Source organism: Arvicola amphibius, chromosome 8 (genome assembly GCF_903992535.2).
Source record: "Arvicola amphibius chromosome 8, mArvAmp1.2, whole genome shotgun sequence".
Taxonomy (NCBI): domain Eukaryota; kingdom Metazoa; phylum Chordata; class Mammalia; order Rodentia; family Cricetidae; genus Arvicola; species Arvicola amphibius.
Window position 1 is genome coordinate 14,568,465 of NC_052054.1, and position 26,551 is coordinate 14,595,015.

The window sequence follows — 26,551 nt, forward strand, 5'->3', positions numbered from 1 at the left end:
AACAACCTATTGGTTCCCCCTGTTGGCCACATGTTCCTCTTCTACAATAAGTATCACACCATTAGAAACTTGTAACAGCTCGGGCAGCAGGGCTCTAGGTTTCAGAGTTGGTTTCAAAGCTTCAGGAGCTTCTGGAGGCTACCCCTCAGCTCCGTTTTGAGACCGCCACGGCTGTACAGAATGTGCACCCCTTCAAGGAAGAGCCCGATATAACTGCTTCGGCATATCACATCCGTGGTGGAGAGGCTCTGTGCTTGCTCTTTCTGTAAGTAGATCTCTGTTACATAACAAACAGATCCCCCCCCCCCCCCCCCCCCCCCCCCCCCGCACTCAGTGTGTTCCCTCTGCTGACTGTGAGAGAGGAAAAACAGGGAGGTGGAGGCGTCCTCAGAATTTTCTGCTGTCTTCTCCATCCCCTTAGGCACAAGCAGTGACCTGGATTCCGTGGAAGAGTTGAGATAAATATTGTCACACCCTTGGCCTCCAGGTCAGAAGCTCCATGAGGTCACAACCCTTTAGGGTCCAAGCTGACTTCCCTCCGGGAAGTTCCCCAACTCTTCATGTATAAATGGAAATTGATGTCAACACAAAGTCACCAACATTAAATGAGATGTTTAAGCACCATTATTTTGAAGACTAGAAAATGGGGATTGAATTGTAGTCAAATATGTCCAGATTTATTTCCTTGGGCAGCTTAACCTTAGACACATGAGCAGGGAGACTCCTATTTTTAAGGGTGATTCCTCAGTCTCCCAAGTATTAATGATAACAGATAGGGCTACACAGTAATTTACTTATTGATTTCCTGTAGTCCTCCTACAACAGACTGAAGGGTTTTCAGCTCCTAAGAACCCCGTTGTCATGTCGGAAGGCATGAACCATGTACACATAGAGCCGAAACAAACCTTTTTTTTGGTAGCAAATTGTATTCTAGCTCTTTGGAGACCTTCCTTATTTATAATGGGGTGTGTAACTGAGCAGTTTTATCATGTTACAGCCGGGCTTTGGCTTTTCATCTTGGCGGCAGTAATAGTTCAACAGTCCCATCTTACCCTGCACTCTAAGACTCCTGACGATCGTTCCACACGTGGAACCACACCCTGTTTTCTTCTACACATACACACCTACCCAGAAATTACTTTTCAGATTAAGGCAAGTAAGAGATTGCCACCATCATCAATAAGAGAGAGCACTTATATCCACGTACCCTGGTAAAACTTACAATTTTTATGAAGTGCTCTTTATGGAATTTTCTACTTATAAGTCCAGGCCTGTGGTTGACTAGGGAGGGGTCACTGAAAGTGCCAAGAGTAAGAACATGGACATAGATGGGGCAACTATTGTATCACTTCCCATCCCTATAAAATAAATTTAGGTACCAGAATCATTATGTGCAACTCCCCCTCCCCTACCTGCTACTTGATGAGCACACAGAACATGCCCAGAATGAAAGGCCTCGGGCATTATGACAGTTATTAAGCAGCTCACAAATTTGTGAGAAATGGCAGATGATGGAGCTAAAGTAGTGGTTCTCAACCTATGGTTCGTGACCCTTCTGACAATCGAATGACCTTTTCACAGGATCACCTAAGACCATTGGAAAACAGGGATATTAAAATTCATAACAGAAGCAAAATTATAGTTATGAATTAGCAACAAAAATAATTTTATGATTGTGGGGTGAACCTATGAGGAACTATATTAAAGGGTCACAGTCTTAGAAAGGTTGAGAACCACTGGGCTTGAAGATGGCAAGTGGCCTGGTAAGGGGAAGCAGAGGCATGGGAGACCACAGAGGCAGCAACCAAGAGAGGTGGTTTCAGGTCTGTGTCAGACCCGTTAGCTGTAAGGGAAGGAAGCCTCCTGAGGTATGTGGAGGATGCCAGGATAGCAGGAGGTACAGCTTTCTCAGGTAGAAGGGACCCCGTGTGCAGAACTGTAGAAGCAGAGAGAACATGAACCAACGTGGCAACTGCAAAGGGTTTTGGTATCATTGGAAAAACAGATTGGGAGAGGATGTGGGCCCACACTGTGAAGGACCATATACATGAATTCACGCCACATGAATGAGTCAAGACTTTATCCAGAAGACAGCAATGAACCACAGAAGGAATTTAACTAGCAGCTATTACGGAACTTAGGACAGATCATTCTAGATCAGGGGACACAATAGAAGTGTGTGTGTAGAGGGATGTGTGCGTGTGTGCACGTGCGTGTATGTGTTTGTGTGGAGATGTTAGTTACCATCTTGTTGCTGTGATAAAATGTACCAGCAAAGCAACTCTGGGGAGAGACAGCTTATTTTGGCTCACAGTGTTCCAGAAGGATCTGGTCCATCGTAGAGGGGATGATATAGTGGCAGACAGGCAAGGCATAGGCATGAGCAGAAGACTGGATGGTCATGTCACATCTGTGCTCAGGACTCAGAGACAAAGCAAGAAGTAGGGCTGGCTATAAAGCATGTGTTATATGTGTACATGAACTGTATCTGTTTTGTATGTGTTTTCTATGTGTTTCGTGTACTGTGTGTGTCGTGTGTGCATTTTATGTGAGTGACATGCATATGTACAAATACCCTCTGGTGGGTAAGTTTGAATTGATCAAGACGGTGGCAGGGAAAGAAAGGAGAAACTGGCACCCACATACCATGTTGTCAATAAATATTAGGGACTCAGCTAGAAACTTCAGCAACAATAACAAGAGGGGTGGAAGACGACATTCACTCTCAGTGTTGAGCTGGTACACCGAATGGATGTGACTTGTTCCAATTACAGAGCGTGGGAAGAAAATTCAGCGGGAGTCTCAAGTGTCCCACCCCAAGTCGGATCCAATTCTGGTGTCTTACGATTCTCGCCCGAGACAGGCCACCTGCCCCCACCGCACCTCCTTCACCAGACTACTTCCTGCCATTATGTTTTCCCAGAGCTGCAAAGATTTTCTCAATACATGATTATCAGTGACACTCGGTGTTTTAAACGGCCACAATTACCTTCAATAGCACAGCTGCAAAAGCAGTGAGCTTTGCAGATAGCAACGGACAGAATACAAACACCACTCCCAGTTTAAGCTTCAGATAAGTGCATATAGACAATTGCACACATTTGGGGAAAGGTGCAGTCAATGCCTACCGAAAGTGTGGGTTCCCAGCATCTCTGTAAAAGCCAAGCATGATGCTGCACATCTGGAATCCTAGCACCCAGGAGGCAGAGACAGTGGACCCCTGGAACTCCACGTTCAGCCAGCCCATCTGATCCAGTGAGCTCTGATTCAGATGCTGTTTTGAAAAATAAGGTAAAGGCTCATTAAGGAAGACACCCCAAACCAACCTCTGGCCTCCACATGCAAGTACATACATATGAATACATACATGTACAAAAGGCACACACAATACACACACTATTGAAAAAACAGAAAGCACATTGTGTCTTGGTACAATAAATTACATCATAAACCAAGAAGTACACATAACACATATACAACACAAGAAAGTAATAAACAGTCTAATTCATGATTTCAGCATTAACTTTGCTGATTTCTCCTGGGCTTCCAGGAAATGATGGATGGGTCTTCTTAAATTTTTGTTTTGTATATTTCCCACCACTTAATAATAAAAATATCTAGTTTGTGAATAATGAATCTGGCCTCATTTGCAAAATTAATGTCTATAGGTTTTTTTGAGACAGTCTCATATAGCTCAGGCTAGTTTCAAATTTGCTCTGTAGCTGAGGGTAGCCTTGAGCCACCAACCCTCCTGCCTCTACCTAGACTTAATCTTTGAAACAAGTCCTTTCGAGAGTTATTCAGAATATTAATCAATGTTTGAACTTTAGTTCCGGAACTAGAGCAGGTAGAACGCATCTTTTCTCTAAACTGGTCAATACAGCTGCAGTAGTTAATTAGAGGTGCTCTAACTAAGTCAAGGTGCCTAATTAAGGAGAGATGTAATGGTTAACTAGAGGCGTACTGTTTAGATAGAGGTATATTGGTTATTCTAGGCATACCTGTTAGAAGTGCGCTGGCTAAATAGAGGTATGGTGGTTATATAGAGATATGCTGGTTAATTAAATGAATGTTGGTCAGCTAGAGATGTACTGGTTAAATAAAGGTGTGCTGGTTAGTTAGAGGTGTACTGGTTAAACAGAAGTAAACCTATTAAATAGAAGTTACTGCTTGAATAGATTGCATTACCATTTTGCCCAATATAACATAAGAGGGTATTTTGGCTCGTCTTTTGAAATGTTGGCATGCTTGATTTTTTTTTTATGTTGGTGAAAATATGACAGCAATTGTGATGCACTTTGTTATTGTGTTTTAAATCTTGCTGCAAGCATGCCCTAACCTACTGAGTTTGAAGCATCCAACAGTGGATGTAAACCTTAGCCCTTTCCACTGAGTGAAGAACAGTTCCCTAGGTATCCCGAGTTCGCCTTCTTCCTTCCCCACTCCGACACTGTGCTCTCCACCCAGGACATTGCGTACTACCAAGCCCTGTCCGCCGAGAGGCTGCAGACAGATGCCGCAAGGATTCCCCCCAGCACCACCGCATCCCAAGAACTGTATGAGCCAGGACTCGAGCCTTCAGCGAACGCCAAGCTGGGCGACTTACAGCGTTCCTGGGAAACCTTAAAAAATGTGGTAAGCCTTTAAAGATGGCAAACTGGTCAAGCTCCCCAGACACCCATCGCTTTAGGCCCTGTCTCAGGAAACCCAGGCCCGGTTCCACATCTAGGACACAGTCAGCAGCCCTTGGGTAAAGCGGTGAGGAAAGAGATGTCACAACCTGCAAGATAAGAAGTAGGAAGCCGTTGGTAAGAGCCCCTTTCTCGTACAGATCAGTGAGAAACAGCGGACTCTCTACGAAGCTTTGGAACGCCAGCAGAAGTACCAAGACTCCCTCCAGTCCGTTTCCACCAAGATGGAGACCATGGAGACAAAGCTGAGCGAGGGCCTCCAGCCCGGCCGGAGCCCAGAAAGCCAGATGGCTGAGCATCAGGTAAAAATAGCAGTCTCGATGACTTCAGCTTCCTGTGTGGTGGAACCGCTGTGCTCTCCTGTTGGCCTGTCAGGCTCCGGTTGTGGAGAGCGGAGCGGTTGTTCTTGTTAGAGTGAGCAGGATTCCCAAAGGTGGGAGTAGCCGCCACACCCTCAGGGTGGGTTCTTAGAAGGAAAAGGAGAAGAGCAGACCTGGATTCTGATTCTTAAAAAAGCTACATGCATTGGCGTTGATTTGGGACTTTTCTGATACTCAGTGTGTTTCTTTAGAGTCGCCAGATTGCTCTCCTTCACGAGCCAGTGCTGTAAGAATAAATTGTGTCCCAAGTCGGCCCCTTCTGGGAACGAGCCTCAGGCTTCAGTGAGGAGTTCTAAGTTTTTATCCTGTGTCGTTCTGAGTCTAGTCATATTTTAAAACCTTATATAAGTTAGAGAAAATGTCAACTTTATGTGATTCCATACTTCTGTTTAGAAAGATGCCGTTAAAACACATCAGCTTAAAATTTGGGCTACGATACCTACATGGGACGTGGGAACTGCTAATGAGGCCCATACTCTAGAGTTCCCAACAGAGCATGGTCAAAACTTTAATGACCAGCACTGGGGCCTAAGGATATGTGCTGAGTCAGTGTGACACAGAAATGTGCTGCCTAACCCTCCCCAGGAGCAAGTAACAACTCTCTAAAAAGTAAAGGAGAAGAAAGGTATTTTGTTTGTTTGTTTGTTTTACAAGGATAGGGTTTCTGTGTGTAACAGTCCTGGCTACCCTGGAACTTATTACTTTGTAGACCAGGCTGGCCTCGAACTCACAGAGACCTGCCTACCTCTGTCTCCCCAGTGCGCCACTACTGACCCAGCTGAAAGGTGTCTTTAGACTGAACTATAGGCGAGGTGTGATGGTGCATGTTGCTTTTGCATGGAATCCAGGTTCAGTTTCCAGCGTACATATGGTGGATGGTTCAAAGCCGTGTGTAACTCTTGTATCAGGGGATCTGAAATGTTCTTCTGACCTCCATGGGCACCAGACACACAAGTAGTGCATATACGAACATGCAAGCAAAACAGTCATAGTACACAGACAAAACAGTCATACACATAAAAAAATCGCAAGTAAAAGAAGTATAAAAAGCCAGGTGTATGACCCACGCCAATAATTCTAGCACTCAGAAAGTGAAGGTGCAGTCCAGAACAACTGGGTCCACTTAGGGGGACCTGTCACAAGGTAGAACAGGAGCTGGAGAGGTGGCTCAGTGGTTAAGGGCACATCCTGCTCTTCCAAAGAACCCGAGTTTGGTTCCTAGCACTCCTCTGAGAGACTCATGACTACCCATCACTCCCACTCCAAAGGTGAGGTGATCTCCTCTGGCCTCCTCAGATACCCCCACACATGTGACATACACTCATGCAGAAACACATGCATAAATAAATAAGCAACAAAATATAAATCTTAAAAAGAGAACGAAACATTAATTTTAGTAGACGAGAGACATAAAAGTGCATCATGATGGCCGTGTCTATTAGAGACAGTGCAATTCATCAGCTCCAGAAACAAGACTCTAGGGCTGGGACTGTAACCCACACATAGGATACTTGCCCAACATGCCCAGGGCTCTGAGTGTGATTACCAGGACACACATGAACACATGCAACACACACGTGTGCGCACGCGCACACGCACACACACATATCATTTGGATCCACTATAACATTGGACTTCGTGGGTTGCTCACATGTGCTGTCCAATACAAGTGCTTTCTTTCGCAACACGTGGCCGTTCCGTAGAAGATAAAAATGCACTCATTTCATCTAAAGATGGTGTATTGAGAAACAGTGGTTTGAGGCTTTTGAAACTTAGGTAGAGACTCAGTACTTGGGACACATCTATTTTAGACCTTCCTTTGATAAACTACTTCTCAGCTACCCTAGAGTTTCCACAATCTGCCGGTCTTGGGAAAATGGCAATAAAGGCATAAACCTAAGGTTAGCCTTGGTTTCAATAGATCAAAGCAATCACGAGGACTCTCAGGCACCCAGGTGGCTATTGCAATGTTGTTTTCCTCTGCCCTCCACCCACTGCCTTGCTAGACCACTGCTACCTTCCAAGCATCCCTGTCCCTTCTAGAGGGACCTCAGTGTTACAGTCTTCTCTCACTGCTGATGTCACTTCATTCACATTTGACTGCTCCCTGGCACTCTTTGTTCTTCAGAGTCCTGCTGTCCCTTCTCCTTGTGGTCTACCAATTTGGACTTCACAGTACTTAGAGGGAGTAGAATTTCTCTCCTTTTGAATACAGTTCTGCAGGTCAACTTTGATGGCTGTCTTGGAAATGTCTGCTTCCTTTAAACCTCCAAAGATAATATAGGATGAGTTATCTAAGGGCTGTATCAGGGTAATTTTGAGAGTCATACATCCTTTAAGCATCCAAGATACTATAGGATGTGTTATGGAAGGCTATAGCAGGGTAATTTTGAGAATCATATTATTAAGGACCAGTGATCTGGGAGAAGTTTAAATAGTTTTATTCTGTCTACCTTTAGGTTTTCGTTTCCTCTGTTGGAGGCTTGTCATCTCTGTAGCCTAGGTAACTGACCACAGATTCCCCAAGACCCTTCACTGAGCATCCCAGGAGTGATGCACTGCAAGATCACAGGGTCATGGTGACCCACACCCTAGAATTGCTAACAGAGAATGCGTATTAACTCCAAGCACCAGCACCACCTCCCCATCCATCATTATTAGTATGAAAATGCATACTGTATATGAAGTGTCATAGTTAGGGTTTCTATTGTTGTGACAAAACACCATGACCAGAAAGCAAGTTGCGGTGGAAAGGGGTTATTTGCCTCACACTTCCACAGCCCTGTTCATCACTGAAGGAAGTCAGGACTGGAACTCACAAAGGTCAGGAACCTGGAGGCAGAAGCTGATGCAGAGACCATGAAGGGGTGATGCTTACTGCTTTGCTTCCCCATACTCAGCCTGCTTTCTTATAGAACCCAGGACCACCAGCCCAGGGATGGAACCACCTACAATGGCTGAGCCCTGCCCCATTGATCACTAAATGAGAAAATGCCTTAGAAGCTATATCTTACAGAGTCATTTTCTCAGTGAGGGTTCCCTCTTTCAGATTCCTTTAGTTTGTGGGTCAAGTTGACATTAGACTAGCCAGAACCTGAAGCAAAATTATTGTCAAAGGATTTCATGGAGAAAACTAAAATTGGATATTATCATTTTAGGTATATATCTTATTATTCAGTCTTTGAGAATTTCATACATGCATTCAGCACATCATTTTGATTATATCTACCTACACCTAGCCTCCAGCCCTCCCAGGCCCTCCTACTATGTCCCCTTCTCAACATCATGCCCTCGGTTCAAATCCCACTGAGTCTGGTCAGTCCTGTCCGTGTGACTGTAAGGCCACCCGCTGGAGCATGGACAACTTAACACAGCTCACTTCTATAAAAACAAGCAGATTAGCCCTACGCCAGCAGCCATCAACGGCCAGAACTTCTCAGCCATCTGTGCTGTGTTTTGACTGACTTGGTCTTGTGAGTGGACGAGTGCTGACAGCTCTGACGTGCCCAGCAGACACTGCTTCCTACAGGACTTTCTCATCTCTTTTGATCTTTCTGCTTTGCGTCCTGCACTATTCCCCGAAGTGTGTGTGTTGGTGCATGCCTGAGCATGTATATGAATGGGTGTATGCATCCAGGCACGCATGTGTGTGCATGCGTGCATGAGTGTGCACATGTGTATGCATATATGTGCATGAGTGTGTATTCATGTGTGTGCATACATGTGTGAATGAGTGTGCATGTGTGCATGAGTGTGCATGTGTGCATGAGTGTGTGTGTTCATGAGTGTGTGTGTGTGCATGCATGTATGTGTGTTTATGTGTGTGTGTAGAGCAGACAGAGATATAGACGTCCCATTTAGAACTATTTAGGACTGAGCACTCCACCGCTACTCATCATCTGAAATCTGAGCACCTAAAATTGTGCATTATAGTTAAGTGTTCTGAATCAGAAAGTATTCTCTTGCAGTCGGGGCCATCAACATGACTTGCTGTCCTTTGCTGTTACCAAGGACAGTGCCTCCTGTCACCACAGTGAGGAGACATAGCTGATTCAATGATGTAAGCAAGCCAGACACCAAGGCTTTGGTGACTTATTAATGATCTAACGAGGGTAAGGACACAGAGAACGTTTAATTCAGTACAGTTCTGCATACACCTCCGAGTCTAGATTTCCCTTCTCAGCTCTCTGTTCTCTCTTTGATGTATGCACGTTAGTTCCACAAATTCTGGGACAAAGCTGCCCACATGAAAAACTAACGCCAGCACACTATCTAAATCTATTCTTGGCATCTGGAGCCATCTTTTATTATAGAATTTCTATTTCCAAATTCCAACTGAACAGTGCTGGAAAAGTCCACTGTGCTTTTTATGCTTTAAAAAGGATCCGTAGAAGTGCTTCGATTGCTCCTTGCTTCACAGCACTCACTCTGTCAGGATTATCTCTTGTTAGCTCTTACAAGGCGCCACTAGAGCAGTGGCTCTCAGCCTGTGGGTTGAGACCCCCACGGGGGTCTCATTTCAGATCTCACCCACATCCGACATTTACATTACGATTCATAACAGTAGCAAAATTACAGTTACAAAGTAGCAACAAAAATAACTTTATGGTTGTGGGTCAGCACCGCATGAGGAACTTACTATGTGTTAAAGGGTAGCAGGGTTAGGAAGATTGAGAACCACTCTATGGACACTTGTTTCAATGTATCAATCAGCTTGATTGTTGCATCAGGCCTCTCTCTCTCTCTTTCCCCAGTTAGGATCTCTACAATGTGATGGGTGCAGGCCCAGTGCTGTTTATAAGCTTGAAGCATGATTAATAAAAACTCAGTGACAGATACTGGGGTTCAACCTGAAGACCAGGAAAGCAAAGCAGTGAGCCACTGAGTGACTGAGAGATGTCTCCTCCTGTTTTATAATCCTCTCTAGTGCTGGGATTAAGGGCATGCACTACTGCCACCTGGTTTCTATGGCAAACAAGTGTGACTACTGGAATTAAAGGTGTGTGTCATTGCTGCCTGGTCTGTAAGGCTGGCCAGCGTGGTTGTTTTACTTTTCTGATCTTCAGGCAAGCTTTATTTATTAAAATACAAATGAAATGTCACTACATTAGCTGGTGATGTGTGTTCAAATGTTTCACCCCTGTGATTGAGATTTGACTTCTTAGAACATCTGATGTTTGCGGGTATTTGGCATCTCTGCCACATTCAGCTCACTGACAGGCTTTGGGAAGAGTTCTGAGGCTGTTTGCTATAGCGAATAGATTATGGAAAGAAATGTACTCAGAGAGTTCAATAATCCTGAGAGTCAGAATAGAGCTAGCTACTCATTCCTTTAGGTATTGAACAAACATGAGTTACACGTGCTCTTTCTATTAAAGGATTGGGCATTTAGTGAAGCTCCACGTATTTATCTTGTATTAAAATATTAGTGGATATGTACCTTGATGGGATTCAGTGTGATTTTCTATAATTTATTATATATACATATTTGACATGTGTATCCATCAAATCCTCCCTCCCTGCCACTCCCCCTTGCTCAGGCCTCTTTCCCAACTTATACGTATCTCCAGCCACTTGTCTAGTTCTGTGTCATTGCTGTCTGTGTCATCACAAGCCAGCAACCAAAAGAGGAGTCTGTCTCCGTTTTCTCATGTGCACCAGGCAGTGTGGGCAGCTGCTGGCCATGGCTCTCCTGAGAACTGCCTTAACCATGCCGAATGGACAGTCCCAAGGAGCCACCCTGTTCCTTACTGAAGAATGTTCGGAGAAGGAGACAGTGAAGCCAGTGCCTCCACTACACCCCTGACCGGCCAGTTCCACTGAGATATAAGTGTTTTTCTCTCCGGTTGTTTCTTGTATATTCCAGACATCACCTCTTATGAGTTAGAATCAATTCACTTGCATGTACTGAACACCCCCTAGACCACCATCCCAAAGACTGGCTTTTCATAAATACTTGATACGAAAGCCTGCTGTAACTGGTGTGAACTCCCAGCGTGCTATAGAGAAAACAGAAATATTCTTGTGATCTTTATGAGAGAGGGAGCAAGGAGCAGATTAAATGACATCATCCCGGTGTGTAGTGGAGAGAACGAGTCTGAGAACTGGGCTACTAACAGGAGCGGGCAGAAGGAATTGTGTGTATGTCTCTGGGAAGGTGGTGGGGATGAGAGGGAAGATGGGCATGGCTCAAAACTGCATGAAGAGGAGAAGACACACTGAGTCTAGTCTAATTATAGAGGAGTCTATGCAGTCAGAACAAATAATACGGCTTTTTAGTCCTTAAAAGTTTATTTATTATGTATAGAGTGTCCTGCCTGCAGGCCGGAAGAGGGCATCAGATCTCATTATAGGTGGTTGTGAGCCACCAAGTGGTTGCTGGGAGTTGAACTCAAGATCTCTGGAAGAGCAATCAGTGTTCTTAACCTCTGAGCCATCTCTCCAGCCCCAGCTTTTTTATTTTTTTAACAATTGGGTCTCCAACAAATGATCATAATATAATTCATGAAAATACTTTAGATGAACAATAAAGAGAACCAGTCTATAAGTGCAATGCAATCTCAGTTCAAAATCCATCACCCCCAAGGCTGGGCATGGTGGCCTGCACCTATAATGAGGCAGAGGACTGCACATTCAAAGCCATTCTAGGCTATAAATGGAGACTAAATCTTAAAAACAAACTTAAATACTACAGCAGTATGTTTTATATAGCTTGATAAGACATATTGCAAATATAAGATCGTGTCTCCAAAGAACAGAATCTCTAGTGGGGTGCAGTGGTGAGGTACATAACCCTAGAATTTGGGGGACAGAAGCAGGAGAATCAGAGGTTCAAGGGCATTCTCTTACATAACAAGCTGGAGGCCTGGTCTATGTAAGACCCCATTTCAAAAGAAACAAACAATTCTCTCGAGGACGGGAAAAGGTGGGTAAAGTTGAAAAATATATCCTACCACTGAGAGCATTCTCAAACTTCCCAACACTGAGATCCTTTAATATAATTCCTTATGTTGTGGTAACCCCATCCCTACCATATTGCTACTTAATAACTGTAATTTTGCTGTTATAAATTGTAATGCAAATATCTGAAATGCAGGATATCTGATGTGTGATTCCCCACAAAGGGGTCATGACCCACAGGTTGGGAACTGGTGATATAGACTTTACAAAGTACTAAGAATGGGAAGGGCCGCTCCCAGGAGCAGTGCCACCTTACCAGACATGTGGCTTATGTTTATACATACATACATACTGCAAAGCCATCTAGAGGGAGAAGGAGAGGGAGGAAGGGAGGTAGGAGGAGGAAGATTAAAGAGGAGGGAGGAGGAGGTGATATTTTGAGTTGTACCTATATTGGAAGCAAAAAAGTATGAGAAATTAAGATCAATTATAGTAGACCTAAATATGAAGTTAAAATTAAAAACAAACAAAAACAAAACATAACAAAAAAACTCCTAAGACGATGCTGACCTACCTACCTGCGGAGAAGAGGTTTTTCTTAATTTGATCCATCATATACAAATAGTTCATAAAATTAAATAAAATTCTCTTTGATGTCATGATGATACCAGATTGCTATAAAATTCCTTAACACTTATTCTCCATGTTTCTATCTCATTATAAACCTCTCTAGAAGCTTTCGAAAACTAATACCATTTCATTAATTATGCTTCAAGAGAACTTTTTTTTTTTTTGGTTTTGTGAGAAAGGGTATCTCTTTGAAACAGCCATAGCTGCCCTGGAACTCGCCCTGTAGACCAGGCTGGCCTTGAACTCAGAGATCCACCTGAGATCTAAAGGTGTGTGCCAATGCCTCCTGGAAGGAGAATTGTTTGTTTTCATTGGGAGGGGGGCACCCAGAGCTTCCTGCCCAGAGCTTCCTGCACTCCAAGCCTGAGTTCTGCACTGAGCTACTATATTCCTTGCTCAACATCCTTTTGAAGATGATGTACCATATTTAGGCAAAGTTTTCTCAAACAAAACAACAAAATCAGTAACTACTAAGGACAAATCAAAACTTTTATGTCAGTCAGGTGTGGTGGTCCACGCCTTTAATCCCATCAAAGGCAGGAGGATTTCCTTGAGTTCAAAGAAAGCTGAGGTCTTTACGGTCTACACAGGTGAGTCCCAGGAGAGCAAAGGCTACACACACCCCGGGACACTGCCTCAAGCAAAATAAAACAAGCTAGGCAGTGGTGGTACACACCTTTAATCCCACTGTGAGGCAGAGACAGGCACCTCTCTATGAGTTTGAGGGAAACCCTGGTCTAAAAAGGGATTTCCAGGAAAGCCAGGGCTGTTACATAGAGAAACCCTGCCTAAAAAAAAAAAAAAAAAAAAAAAAAAAAAAAAAAAAAAAAAAAAACTTTTGATTGTCAAAAGACAGCACTAAAGAAAAAAACAGTGGAGAAGCAGACAGTCCCCATATATAGTACAACAAACATCTGTGCTCTCCAGAACCACAAGAAACAGGCAGCCAGCATCCAGAATGTTTGAGCCAGGCACATGGATAAGGAAACACTCCAGGGGAGAACAAACAGAGAGGTAGCCGGCAACCACAGAGGAGGGTTTGCTTTTTAGGGGCAGCAGGAAATTGCAGAATAAAGCGCCACGGGCTTCTACTAGGAACCCAGGAGGAAGCTTTAAGCTAAAATGATTCACAGAGCAGTTGGCAATGAGATGATAACAAAGCCTAAAGTGAGCAGCTCTCTCCCGGAGCCAGTTCAATCTCAGTCGCCCACACACAGAAGGGCGGGCCTATCCACAGAAGTGATGGGCCAAGCAAGGGCAGACATGTTTATGTCAACAGCGTGGGTGAGAAGCCTGGAGCTAACCACAGGGAAGTCACAAGGGCCTTGCAAAGTTCTGGAAAGGCATTATTTCCTGGTCAGGATGGTGGCAGCATGGAGGTGTACAGTTTGTAAAGAACCAGAGGACCCCCCCACCCAACTTCCTGTTTAGGTCTATGTAATATTATGTTCAGATGGATGGGTCACGATGTTAGGGAAGAGAGGTGTTTTTTTTTTCTTGTTATTTTGTCTTTTAGCATCACTGACTGTGTTCTCTGAGGAGGTAACTGCGCTTACTGTGATGTCTCTGGAAGAGGCGTGGACGAACGCCAGCACAGCCTTTAGAATCAGCCACGCTACTTCCCGGGCCCACGGCCGCCTTTCCTGCAGTGCCTGCTTTTATAACATGCTGTTCAATTTAAGACCCCCACATCTCTAAAAAGCTAACCAGAAGACAGATAGATGGATTAGACAAATAGTTGTCTGACATCGGACTGAGGACACACCATTGAGTTTGCCTAGCATGCCCAAGGCCCTGGGTCCAATCCCAGCACTAAATAACCAGGGCATTGTTGGTGTGTGCCTGCGTCTCAGCCGTGAGAAAGTAGAGGTAGGAAGAACCCAGTTAGAGTCTTCCTCAGCTATAAAGAGAGTTTCAGGACGGCCTGGGCTGCAAGAAACACTGACTCCGAAACAAAAACAGGGTTGGGTGTGGTGTTACACACCTTTAATCCTAACTCTAAGGAGGGAGCTATCTGCATTTTAGACCAGCCCGGCCTCGGCCTCCGTAGTGAGTTTTAGGCAATCCAGGTCTATATAGTAAGACTTTATCTCAAAAACAAGCCAGAGCAGAACTAAGGGACAGATAATGAGCCAGTTAGTTCACAGTTGTTTTCCTTTTAAGGCCAAGACTGGGAGGAAGAGTAGAAAAGGCGATATTAGGTGGTTACTTTAAATTCTCTCCTTGCTTAAGGATTAAGGCAGCAAGAGCTCTGTTATCTTGTGTATTGTTAGGCAGTTTGGGAATTGGTTGTTATCTCTCAGTTCTTAGACTGCTGACAGAAGCCTTGCTTTCTCTCCTGTGACAGGGAACTTCAGCAAGGTGACTACTTCAATTTGGGTTCCTAATCTGGTGTTTTGTGGGCCAGCGAGGAAGCCTATTCCAAAAATAGAGCATTTTGCAGTTGTTTAAAGATATATAATATGATGGGATGCCATTGAACTGTACAAGCTGAATGTAGAGGCTGGGTGGGGCATGTCTTGAGGCAGTCAACAAGACAGCATTTGCAACCTTGGGAAAGGACTCTGGAGACATCCAGTGGCCTGGACGTTAGTCCCAAGGAACTTCTCATTTTAGAATTAGGTACAGAAGGAAGAGAACGAGCCTGTTGAAAACAGAAATGCTCATTCATTTGTTCAAATGGGATTTAAGTTACTAGCAACCCCAGCAGCATTCAGCTCGGCAGTGGCGTTTTGAAAGTGAACGTCTGGTTTCAGTGGGCGTACGACGGTGGCAGAGCCTGGAGTCCTCAGTCAAGAGTGTGATTCCACAGTCTTCCCCACAGGCCCTGATGGACGAGGTGCAGATGCTCCAGGACGAGATCAACGGGCTCCAGGCGTCCCTGGCAGAGGAGCTGGCGGCCGCGTCCCGGGAGTCGGACCCTGTGGAGCAGCTAGCCCTGCAGTCCACGCTCACTGTCTTGGCCGAGCGCATGTCCACCATCAGGATGAAAGCGGCTGGCAAGCGGCAGCTTCTGGAGGTAACTAGGACCCCAGAGCTGCTTCAGCTCCTGCATCTGAATCAGGCTTTAGGATGCCAGCAGTTGTTCTGGGTGCTGATGCAAACGACATGGGTTTATTGTTGTTTAAACTGGGTTTTGTTTCTGTTCTCTTTTTTGATACCTATTTTTAAAGCTTTTACACACACATACATGCACACGTATTGTCTGTTGAACATTTTTGCCCTCTTACCTCCCTTTTCTCACCTCTTTTTATTCCCATTGGTCCTCTTTGTCCCTCTAAAAAGTTCTACTTCTACATTATGCCATATGTGTGTGTGTATGTGTGTGTGTGTATTTGTGTGTATGTGTATTTTTGTATGAGAAAGCATACAGTATTTGTTTTTCCACAGTAGATGTAATTTACTTCATGTAATTGCCTTTGATCATGTCTATTTTCTTTTTTGGTTTTTCGAGACAGGCTTTCTCTGTGAAGCTTTGGAGCCTGTCCTGGCACTAGCTCTTGTAGATCAGGCTGGCCTCAAATTCGCAGAGATCTGCCTGCCTCTGCCTCCCGAGTGCTGGGATTGAAGGCTACCACCCGGCTTCATGTCTATTTTCTTACAAATGATGTCATTATAATCTTCTTTATGGCTGTAAGAAATTTCATTATGTACACAAACATGCATGTGCATATACATATACATGTACACACAAACATATATAAACATACACATGCATGTACACACACATGCATGCACTCTTTACTCTGTTGTTGGACACCTCGGTTGCCCCCGAGTTTGTCTATTGTGAGTGTTGAATAGACACTTGAGTGGGTGTGTCTTGTGACTTCCTGGGCCTAAGAAGCTGGTATTGTGTCTGCATCAGTGTCCCGAGCACAGAGCACACTCAGGGTGTCTCTACAGACATGCTTCAGACAGGAGACACCGAGAATGTAGCAGGCTGGTACTTGGTGGACTAGAGCCCCATGGACAGGAATTATAGTTTTGAGTAACAGGTTGCTCTGATCCAGTAAGAGCCTGCGATGAAGGATAGAGCTGACACCGTGAAGCACAAACCTGCCTGCTCACTGTGGTCCAGGTCAGGCATATTTACTTATGAAAATACCTTTTTATTTCTGTCGCCTGTGTTACTTGATTTAAATCTCATTTGGTAGGCAGATTTGGGCAACAATAATATATATGCTAAAATCAGCTGTTATTTTATATATATGTGTGTGTGTATATATATATACACACACACATATATATTCTCATAACTATTGGCTTTTGACTTCTAGTATCACAGGATCATAATGTCCCCATTACATTTCTTATACAAACTGAGTATTATGTTATATATTATGTTATTTATTTGGTTTTTGAGACAGGGGAACTCACTCTGTAGACCAGGCTGGCCTTGAACTCACAAGAGGTCTACCCTGCCTCCCGAGTACTGGGATTAAAAGTGTGCACCACACAACTGGCTGTATTACCTTATTTACTACTGACTATAACATAATTATAATATATGTGTGTGTGTATATATATATATATTACCATATCTTCAGCCTCATTGCTGAAGACGCAAGTTCTTTCTCAGTTGACTGGCCATAAGATCAGTCAGATCATGTATCTGTTCCTTATTCTACAGAAACTTAAAATGTGTTTTTCCTACTTCTTAGTCTCCATGTTAAGATTTTTAATTAAAATATAATTGTTATAGGGGCTGGAGAAAGAACTAAATACTTAAGAGTCCTGGCTATTTTTCCAGAGGCCTTGGGTTCAGTTCCCAGTACTTACACTTAGTGGCTCACAACCAGAATGCCCTCTTCTGGCCTCTGCAGGTATTGCATGCCTATGGTACACAGATATATGTATAGGGAAAACACTTTTACCCGCAAAATTAAAGCAAATTCATCTTTAATATAATAATGGCAATTACCAATGATAGAATTCTTTAGATGCGGTATTTGGGATACTTGTCATTACCTTCTCAATTCCATCGTACTATCTCCATGAAAAGATTGTGTGGCCGGGCCGTGGTGGCTCACCCCTTTAATCCCAGCACTCAGGAAGCAGAGGCAGGCAGATCTCTGTGATTTCGAGGCTAGCCTGGTCTACAAGAGCTAGTTCCAGGACAGGCTACAAAGCTACAGAGAAACCCTGTCTCAAAAAGCCATAAAAAAAGAAGAAAAAGAAAAAAGAAAAAAACTTGTGTGGGGTTTCATCATAAGACTGGTCTGGATGTTTCAGCATGGATCACTTCCAAGAACTGAGAAAACTCAAGAGTTAGCCTAAAACTTTGGATTTCTGGTTTATTCCCACACAAGTACCACTGGGTGCCCCTCCCACAGGATCCACTGCCTGAAGTGTCTCGTTTATGGGGATGGATGTCCCTGGTCAGCTGCATCTCAGCCCATGCTCTCCCGGCCCAGAAACGGAGGTTAAATGTCTGTTGCCCTGGACCAGCTGCTTCTGTCCCTGTCTGGTTCCAGTCTGTGGCTGACTCCCATCATTCCCATGACTGCCAGCCCCTCCAGCATCCTTTACCTCTGGGGCACATCCATTCATTGGGGAAGAGTAGAGACCCAGAAATCCTGATTTAGACTTCTGAGACGTGGCCTGAGTCTAGGTATCTGTGTTGTCTCCCCAGCTGTGTGTGTGCGTAGCCAGGCCTTGGGGCTCTTGCTCTGTTGTACGGGGTCTTCAAGCTCTCTCTGCTTGAGCCTCCCTCCGAGTTACCTTCTTCCTAATTCCGCAGGAGAAGCTGAATGACCAGCTGGAGGAGCAGAGACAGGAGCAGGCCCTGCAGAGGTACCGCTGTGAGGCGGATGAACTGGACCACTGGCTGCTGAACACGAAGGCCACCCTGGATGTCGCACTTGGTACACCCCAGGAGCCCATGGACATGGATGCCCAGCTGGTGGACTGCCAGGTACAAGAGCCTCAAGGGCAGTGGTTCTCAACCTGTGGGCCGCAACCCCTTTTGGGGGTTGCCTATCATAATCCCGCATATCAGATACTTAAATTACAATTCATAGCAGTAGCAAAATTACAGTTATGAGGTAGCGACGAGATTATTTTATGATTGGGGTTCACCATAACATGAGGAACTGTATTAAAGGGTCGCAGCATTAGGAAGGTTGAAAACCACTGCTTTAGAAAGAAATGAGCCTACATCATGAAGGACATTTAAAAAAATACAGAAAACACTGGTGTAGATACATGAGTTTCCACAAGCTAGAGACTTTTTATATTTACAGGGTCAAAAAGCAGCATATCACTAAAGCATAAATGAAATTCAAACCTGGAATTGTCAGTGGTACTTGGTCTTTGAAAAAAAATCAGAAACTAGAGAGACAGCTCAGTAGTAAAGAGTGATTGCTACTCTCCCAGAAGACCCATGTTCAGTTCCCAGCACCCACATCAGGGACTCTCTCCCCATAACTCCAGCTCCAACGGTTCCAGTGTGGCTGGCCTCCAGGGGCTCCAATGCGGCCAGCTTCCAAGGGCTCCAGTGCATTAGCCTCCACGGGGATCTGCACTCAGGTGCCAATCACAGGTTAATGTTTTTTTTTTCTCTTTCCTCTTTCTTCCTTCCTTTCTTTTTTCCTCTTTCTCTATTTCCCTCCCTCTTCCTTCCTTCCTTCCTTCCTTCCTTCCTTTCTTTTTCTCAAGAAGTAACAGAGTTTAAACTACTTAGGGCCTCATGTGTGCTAGGGCAGATCCCCACCACTGATCTACAGCCCTAGCACACACAAAGGTTTCTTTCTTATTGTGTATTATGGATGCTTGTGCCATGTATTATGGACGCTTATGCTGGCTTCTTGCTACTGTAACAAGGTCGATGATATAGTCGACTTAAAAAGGAGAAAGTATTATTTCCGTACTGTTGAGAGGATCCATCCATGCATTCCAGCATTGGTTTAGACAGCACAGTACATCATGGGGGCACATGGAAGAGGCCTGCCCATCTCATTGCTTAGAACAAAAGAGAATGATAAAGATAAACATCCCTAATCCACTTAAACAAAGCATCTAAAATCCCCCACAAGACTTCACTTCCCAAAGACTTCTGTCACCTTGGAATAGCACCAAGATGAGGACCAAGCTCTTAACATGCCAGCCTGTATGGGGCATTCCAGGTCTAACACAGCAAGAAACAGTGAACTTGCATGTGCCCATCATCAAACTGCATGATTATTAACATATTATCCTTCACATGAAAGGCTTGAGATCTTTCATTTAAGAGACCGCAGAGATGGCTCAGCAGTTAAGGGGATACTGGCTGTTCTTCTGGAGGACAGGAGTTCATTCCAAGGCCACATATAATGGCTTATTCCCATCTGTCATTCTAGTCTCGGGATATGATGGCTTCTTCTGGCCTTGTCGGGCACTGCATGCAACCGGTGCACAGACATACACTAAAACAATGAAATAAAAATAAAATTGTAAATAGAGGATTCCAGAAAACCCTGCCCCAATAAGCATGGCTAAATATCCGTGACCACGATTTCATATTTCAAAAGAGATCTGCCAACAGCATTAGCTAATTTAGCCTATGTATTAGAATCCCACAGTGGTCTTTCTTATTCATATTTTGAGGCTTATGGTATTGATCCTTATCACTTAGATCATGCAGTGCCTTCAGACTCCTCTCTGTTATCAGCAGCATTGTTCTTTGGCTTGCTGGAGACTGAAGGACTAGATGGAAGCGGTTTTCTATTAATCCTAGCCTCTTTTCTACCGTCAGAAGTTGAGGCATGCATCTGTTTTAAACATTTCCTATTAGGGTTAACACTCAAACTAGTATTTCAGACCTGTGTGATATTGTTATTGCCACCCCTACTTTTAGATATATCTGTCTTCAAAGCGATTCACAAACCTGTCTGACATTCTGACAAATAGCTCAGATTATCTATAAAGGAGCAAAATGTGTTTCCATTGTGTGCATGGAATTAGAAGCATATGGCATTGAAACTAAGCAAACTAATCAAACTGCGTTTCCAAATCTATGTTTATTTTCAAGTCTTTTAACATGTAGACAGTGATGCAGTTAAAGTGATAATGATAGAGAAAATCTCAAGAATTAAAAATCTAGCATTAAACCATTTGCTTCACAATTATAACTCTCTGTCTGTCACATGGGATTGGAGCTGCATGTTGGGCAGAGTGTGCACAGCTTTAATCCCAGTATCTGGGAGACAGTACAGGAGGATCCCTAGGAGCTGAACACCAGCCTGGTCTACATGGAGAGTTCCAGACGGTCCAGGGTTACTTGCTGAGACCCTGTCTCAGGAGAAAAAAAGAAAAAGAAGAAAAATTGGAGCCACAGGATGACTTTTGTGGGCTTGGAAGCTTCGCTAATGTGAGGCCTTTTTTCCCCATGATAGAAAGGACCATGTAGACTTATAAGATCTGCATTGAATTCATTATTGCATTAATTAATAATTATATATTATATATTAAATATTATTAACAAATATATAAATAATATAATTATTAATTATAATTTTTCTAACCCTTTCTTTTGTATTCTTTTCCTTTTCTTTTGAGATAAGAGCTTAAAAGCCCTTGAACTTACTAGGTAGCCAAGAATGACCTTGAACTCTGTATTCTCCTGACTCTGAACCTGCACTGGCACACCCCCACCTATTTAATTCCATGGTAGCATTCAAACCTGGGGATTCCTGCATGCTAACATCCCTTGACTTCTTTGATTTTAAAAAGAAAATAAGAATAAACATATCCTTGGGCCTCAAAAGGTATTGTGAACCCTCAGCACAATGTCAGACCTACTTGCCCAGAAATATATCCAGTTCTCAGAAATAAGCTTCGGGTATCATCCTTTAATCCAGTCTTAGTGAGACTGTTGCTCTTCCATTGGTTTTACTTCTTTGGTAGGAAATATTATTCGTAGGAGTTGATGGAATGGCAATAATCTTAATTTCCTAGAGCGAAATAAAATATAAGATCAAAGCTATGTCATATTTTTAAAAAGAAGATAAGGGGGGTGGCCAGAAAGATGGCGCAGACACAGGAGGATTGGAAGTTCTTAGGGAGCCTGGTCTTCAAAATCAGTGCGTTGAAAAAAATTCCCTTTTAAATTGACAAAGAAGAAATTGATTGTGTGATAATTTTACTGATATTGGTAATCTAACACTAAGACAACGGGACTAATAAAGGTCTAACATTCAGGCCGTAGCGCTTTCTTTGTGCTTCTTGGCTATACCATGTGTGTTTTCCAGTGTATTTTAATTATAAAATACCTAATTTTTAATTATAAAATATCTAATTTTTGTTTAAAGGTAAGAAGTACAGGTAATCCCCCCCCACAAAAGTGCATACCCTAATCTTTAAAGTTGAAAAAGCCACGGATGCCAGCTTGTGTGCTGACTACGGAAGGCTGTGTTTGGAAACATGTCTCCAGGAGCCCGCAAGGTGTGAGAACCCTGCCTTTGTCCTCTCGTTCCAGAACATGCTGGTGGAAATAGAACAGAAAGTGGTGGCCCTGTCGCAGCTGTCCGTGCACAATGAGAACCTGTTGTTGGAGGGCAAGGCTCATACGAAGGACGAGGCAGAGCAGCTGGCAGCGAAGCTGAGGCTGCTCAAAGGGAGCCTCTTGGAGCTGCAGAGGGCCCTGCACGACAGACAGCTCAGCATGCAGGTGAGCGTTGCTGCCTAAAATCCTACGCAGCAGCATTTGCAACACACTCCCCACATGCTTCTCTATCAGTGGCCAAGGAGAGAGACTGTTGGAGGCTGAAGCACACACATGTATGCACTTGGCTTCCCCTAACGTGTCAGTTTCCAGTGATGGTCTGTGTTTCCAATGATGCTGTTAGCATTGATTGACCATAGAGATCTGGGGATGCAGTTCTGCTGAGACAAATTTGCTTTTCTTTTGGATTCCTCTTGTAGTACACTCTCGAGATATATTCTAGATATCTTCATACTGTTTTATCTAGTTCCTGCATTCAAATCTTCCCTTACACCAGGTGAATGAATCTTTCCACTGTGACTTCTGATGGACAATTTTCTTTTACATTGCTGGAGTTTTCTGGGCATTGTTTACCTGGCCTACCTCTTAACTTTGTTTTGATTTCAGCTTCTCTATGTCCTTACATTTTAGGCTTTTTTTTCTTATACAGATCATCTGACTATAGTCATTGGTTGTAGACAATGGTTTCATGCTAACCCAACCCATACCCCCAAGATGGTTTCTCTGTCTAACAGCTCTGGCTGGCCTAGAACTCTCTTTGTAGACCAGGCCGACCTCAAACTCACAGAGATCTACCTGCCTCTGACTCCCGAGTTCTAGGATGAAAGCCATGTGCCACCACCTCCTAGCTTTGCCTCGCACTTTCAAACACTTTTAAAGGGCACCCATTTAAATTGTTGTGACAGGTGATTTATGTCAACTTTTATTTTAGAACATTTGTCCCGTCCTTCCTCCCTCCCTCTCTATCTCTCTTCCCCTCTCTTTTAATAGGGTCTTTGTAGCTGGAACTCACCTTGAAGAAGTGAACAGGGTATATGTGTGTTTGTGTGTGTGTGTGTGTGTGCGTGCGCGCACGCGTGCGTGAGTGCATGAACATTCCAGCCGAAGGGAAAGCTACTGTGAACGCTGCCAGAGAGGATCAACCTGGTCTGCCCAAAGCCGGTGTGGCTTGGAGTGGAGTAACAGGAACAAATGGAATTAAACTCTCTCTTAAATGGTTTAGTTTGCTATGGCAAAATCTCCCCCGAGTAGTTCATAAACGGAAAACACACTGTTCAAGAATCTGGTCTCAGATGAAGATGCCAGCTGCTTCAGTGTCCAGTGAGGGATCTTGCTCTGACTCATAGCTGCCATTTCTCCTTGTGCGGAGGGAGAGGCTAGCTGTCTCTCTGGGGTTCCCTTTATAACAAGACAACTGCAATGGCAGTCACCTCCCAAGGTCCTGTCATTTAGTATCACAGTAGGGATCAGGTTTCAGCACTAAGGAAGGGCCTGGGACAGCATCATAGCTACCTCTTAGAGACTTGGAAGGCCACTGTTGGGGAACAGAGGAGTGACGCTAAGTCCCTCCCACAGTGGGCTGGGATAGAAGCTGAAGGACAAATAGGAGGTAGTCCTGGCAGAGGGCAAAGGGCAAAGGGCAAAGGGCACAGGGCACAGTGAGCCCTTCCATTCTCTTCTTTCTTCTGACTTTCCATCCTTCCTTTGGTCCCCTACCCCAGGACCAAATGCCCTGTGGATCTCAGCATCCACTGTGCCCCTGAGCTACACTCTTAACCCCTGTTTCTCAATGCTGTTGTATTATGTGTGGAGTTAAAATACTTTTTTGCCCCGTTTATTTTATTTTGTTTTTTTTTACAAAGTGAACTCCCATGGATATCGGTGCAGACCCAATCTCTCCCTTTCTCCCAGACATGAAGAAATGTAGACTTAAGGACGTGTGAAGATATTTCTTGAATTACAAGGCAAACTGTCTTTATAAGAAGCTTGCATCACTTTACACAAGGTCACCGATGGAAGTAGCATAGTATTCACCCCATATAAACAGCAAACTGCAGGGCTGGAGAGATGGCTCTGTGGTTAAGAGCACTGACTTTTCTTCCAGAGGACCCAGGTTCAGTTCCCAGCACCCACATGGCAGCTCACAGCTCTCTGTCACTCCAGTTCCAGGGGGACCCAATACCCTCATTATAGACACACATGCAGGCAAAACAACAAAGCACATAAATAAATAAAAATAGTAAATTGCCTTATGAAGAAGCATTTCATCTCAGGTTTGGCATTTCCCAAGTCTCTCTGCTCTTCCAGGGAACATTCCAGAAAAGTGGTGGACTGTCCTACTTTTCCAAAACAAACCTCCCAGGTAGCCCCACCTAGTGAGTCTCTAGTGAGAGAAACCCCCACACTTCCTCCTACCAAGGCAGAAGGGAAAGCCTTTCTCAGACCCCAGGGAAGCAATTTCCAGGCTTGCATTCCCCTGTCAGTACCGCCTCACCCCAGGGGGAAAAGAACTGAAATTAGATTCTTAGTCACTTTTGCTTGCTGAGGGTCAAGACTTGGCTTTTAAAATGACTGAGTCAGAAAAGTCTGTTAACTAAAAAACCAAATATAAATACACGGAAAACACATACTAAGACGCAGTTTTTGATGCTGCCTTTTTTTCCCTTTCTTCTTTCTTCATCTGAAACTGTGGGCTTGCTCAGCCAGACGGGTGAGTTCTTAGAATCTGCAAGTCCATCTGTGTACGCAAAGGTGGTGCGGCTCACATTCCAGCTGTCATTTTTCAGAAGCACAGGCTTCCTTTGGTGATTTGGAACACGTACTGGCAGTCCATGGAGAATAACCCAAGTAGAAGTGTGAGTGGGTTCTGTGGCCTGAGAGGCGTCTCCAAGGGGATCTTCCAGATGGGTTCTGGGAAACAGACCTTGGCTGAATTCAATAGCAGAGAGGATGTGGCCTGGATCCCAGGAGGGAAGATAAAAAAGGTCACGGCCGCCAAGACCAGTATTTTACAGCTGGAACATCTGTGACTGGGGACCTCAGTCTGGTGTGCTGACTCCTTGGGGTGTCATTGTGTCTCATATTGTCATTCTGCAAAGTTCCTAAGTTGCTGTTTCTCCCTTCCCTGAAGGAGCCAGAGTCTCTGAGAGCTGATTCTGCAATGGTGGTACTCCTCAATCGCATGTGCCAGAGGCCTACTCACCTAAACTCATAACTATTTATCATTGGGAGAAATTCCTGGGAAGGAGGGTCATTTAGTAAACGAGGCGTGATGAGTCACCCACTCCAAACACATTGCTTGCAAGATAGAAATAGCATGCAAACAGCATCTTTTAGGCCAAGCGCACTCATGTTGCTCTATCTGATCCAACATCGCTAGTTGGGAAGCTGGATCTTGCTAAGGGAAAGAAAATGCATGCTCAGTACATAGGCGCTCACATGGGGCTCTCGAACATTCCTTCTACATTTCATGGCTTGCTTCATTATACAGCAGCAACACCAAAGGGACAAAGAGACAAGATATAACCGTGTTGTCTCCGTCGTTCCTCCCACATCAGTCACTAATTAAGAAAATGGCCCACAGATTTGCCTACAGCTTTATCCCGTGGACGTATTTTCTCGATTGAGGGTCCATCCTCTCAGAGGGCTCTCACTTGTGTCAAGTTGCCATCAAAGGAGCTGGCAAAATCAGGAATTATGAGTTTGGAGGAAAGAAAACACGAGTACAGAAAAACCAAAGCGCTCTCCCCGGAGTGGTGAGTTAGACTGCTGGATCTAAGAGAGAAAGCAGGGCCTCCGTAGATAGGGATATGAACTGAGTGCTAGACTCTATCTACCTGCCTACTGGGGGACCGAGGGACAGTGGAGTGTCTGTCTCAGAGCTGGGTGACCTAGCTCTCCTCCCCCTCTCCCATGCTGTTCTCTCAATTATGTTAATTATGTTTCTTTCCTTTTTTTTTTTTTTTTTTGGTTTTTCAAGACAGGGTTCAGGGTTTCTCTGTGTAGCTTTGGGGTCTGTCCTGGAACTCACTCTGTAGACCAGGCTGGCCTCAAACTCACAGAGAGATCCACCTGCCTCTGCCTCCTGAGTGCTTGGATTAAAGGTGTGGCCACCACCGCCCAACTTCTCAATTATGTTTCTGTGACCTGTTCTGGGGTACCCTCCCTTAGCTCTGTTCCAGGTTTCTTACTTTTCCACGCTCCCTGCAGCTGTCCTCTGAAAATGCTCCCAGAGCAACCTAGGAAGGCTTTCCCATCACTCTCTGTCCCTTTGCCTTTCTTCCCTCCCTTCTGGCCCTTGTACGGTACCCAGACTTTCTTGGATGTTGGTCAGTTGTCTGCATCCCCACCGAGGCACTTGTGTGGTACTTTTTCAGCAGAAGGTGACCTTGGCAGGTTGGAGCCCTGGGCCACCACAAAGTCTCACCATGCAATAGAAGTCATGTGGGAGGTTGGGGGGGGGGGGGCAG

General features: G+C 44.4%; 1 protein-coding gene across 6 annotated transcripts in view; it reads left to right on the forward strand.

The window, feature by feature from the left end:
* Nucleotides 1-26,551, forward strand: part of Syne1 (spectrin repeat containing nuclear envelope protein 1) — a 467,607-nt gene that overhangs the window by 313,645 nt on the left and 127,411 nt on the right. For 5 of the 6 annotated variants that reach the window (XM_042055521.1, XM_038339737.1, XM_038339735.1 and 2 more), the window contains 5 exons: nucleotides 4,468-4,635; nucleotides 4,832-4,993; nucleotides 15,414-15,620; nucleotides 18,342-18,515; nucleotides 22,056-22,247. In XM_042055521.1, coding sequence (XP_041911455.1) covers nucleotides 4,468-4,635; nucleotides 4,832-4,993; nucleotides 15,414-15,620; nucleotides 18,342-18,515; nucleotides 22,056-22,247 — 903 coding nt within the window. The remainder of the gene's footprint in view (nucleotides 1-4,467; nucleotides 4,636-4,831; nucleotides 4,994-15,413; nucleotides 15,621-18,341; nucleotides 18,516-22,055; nucleotides 22,248-26,551) is intronic. The other variant, XM_038339736.1, reaches the window with a different exon arrangement.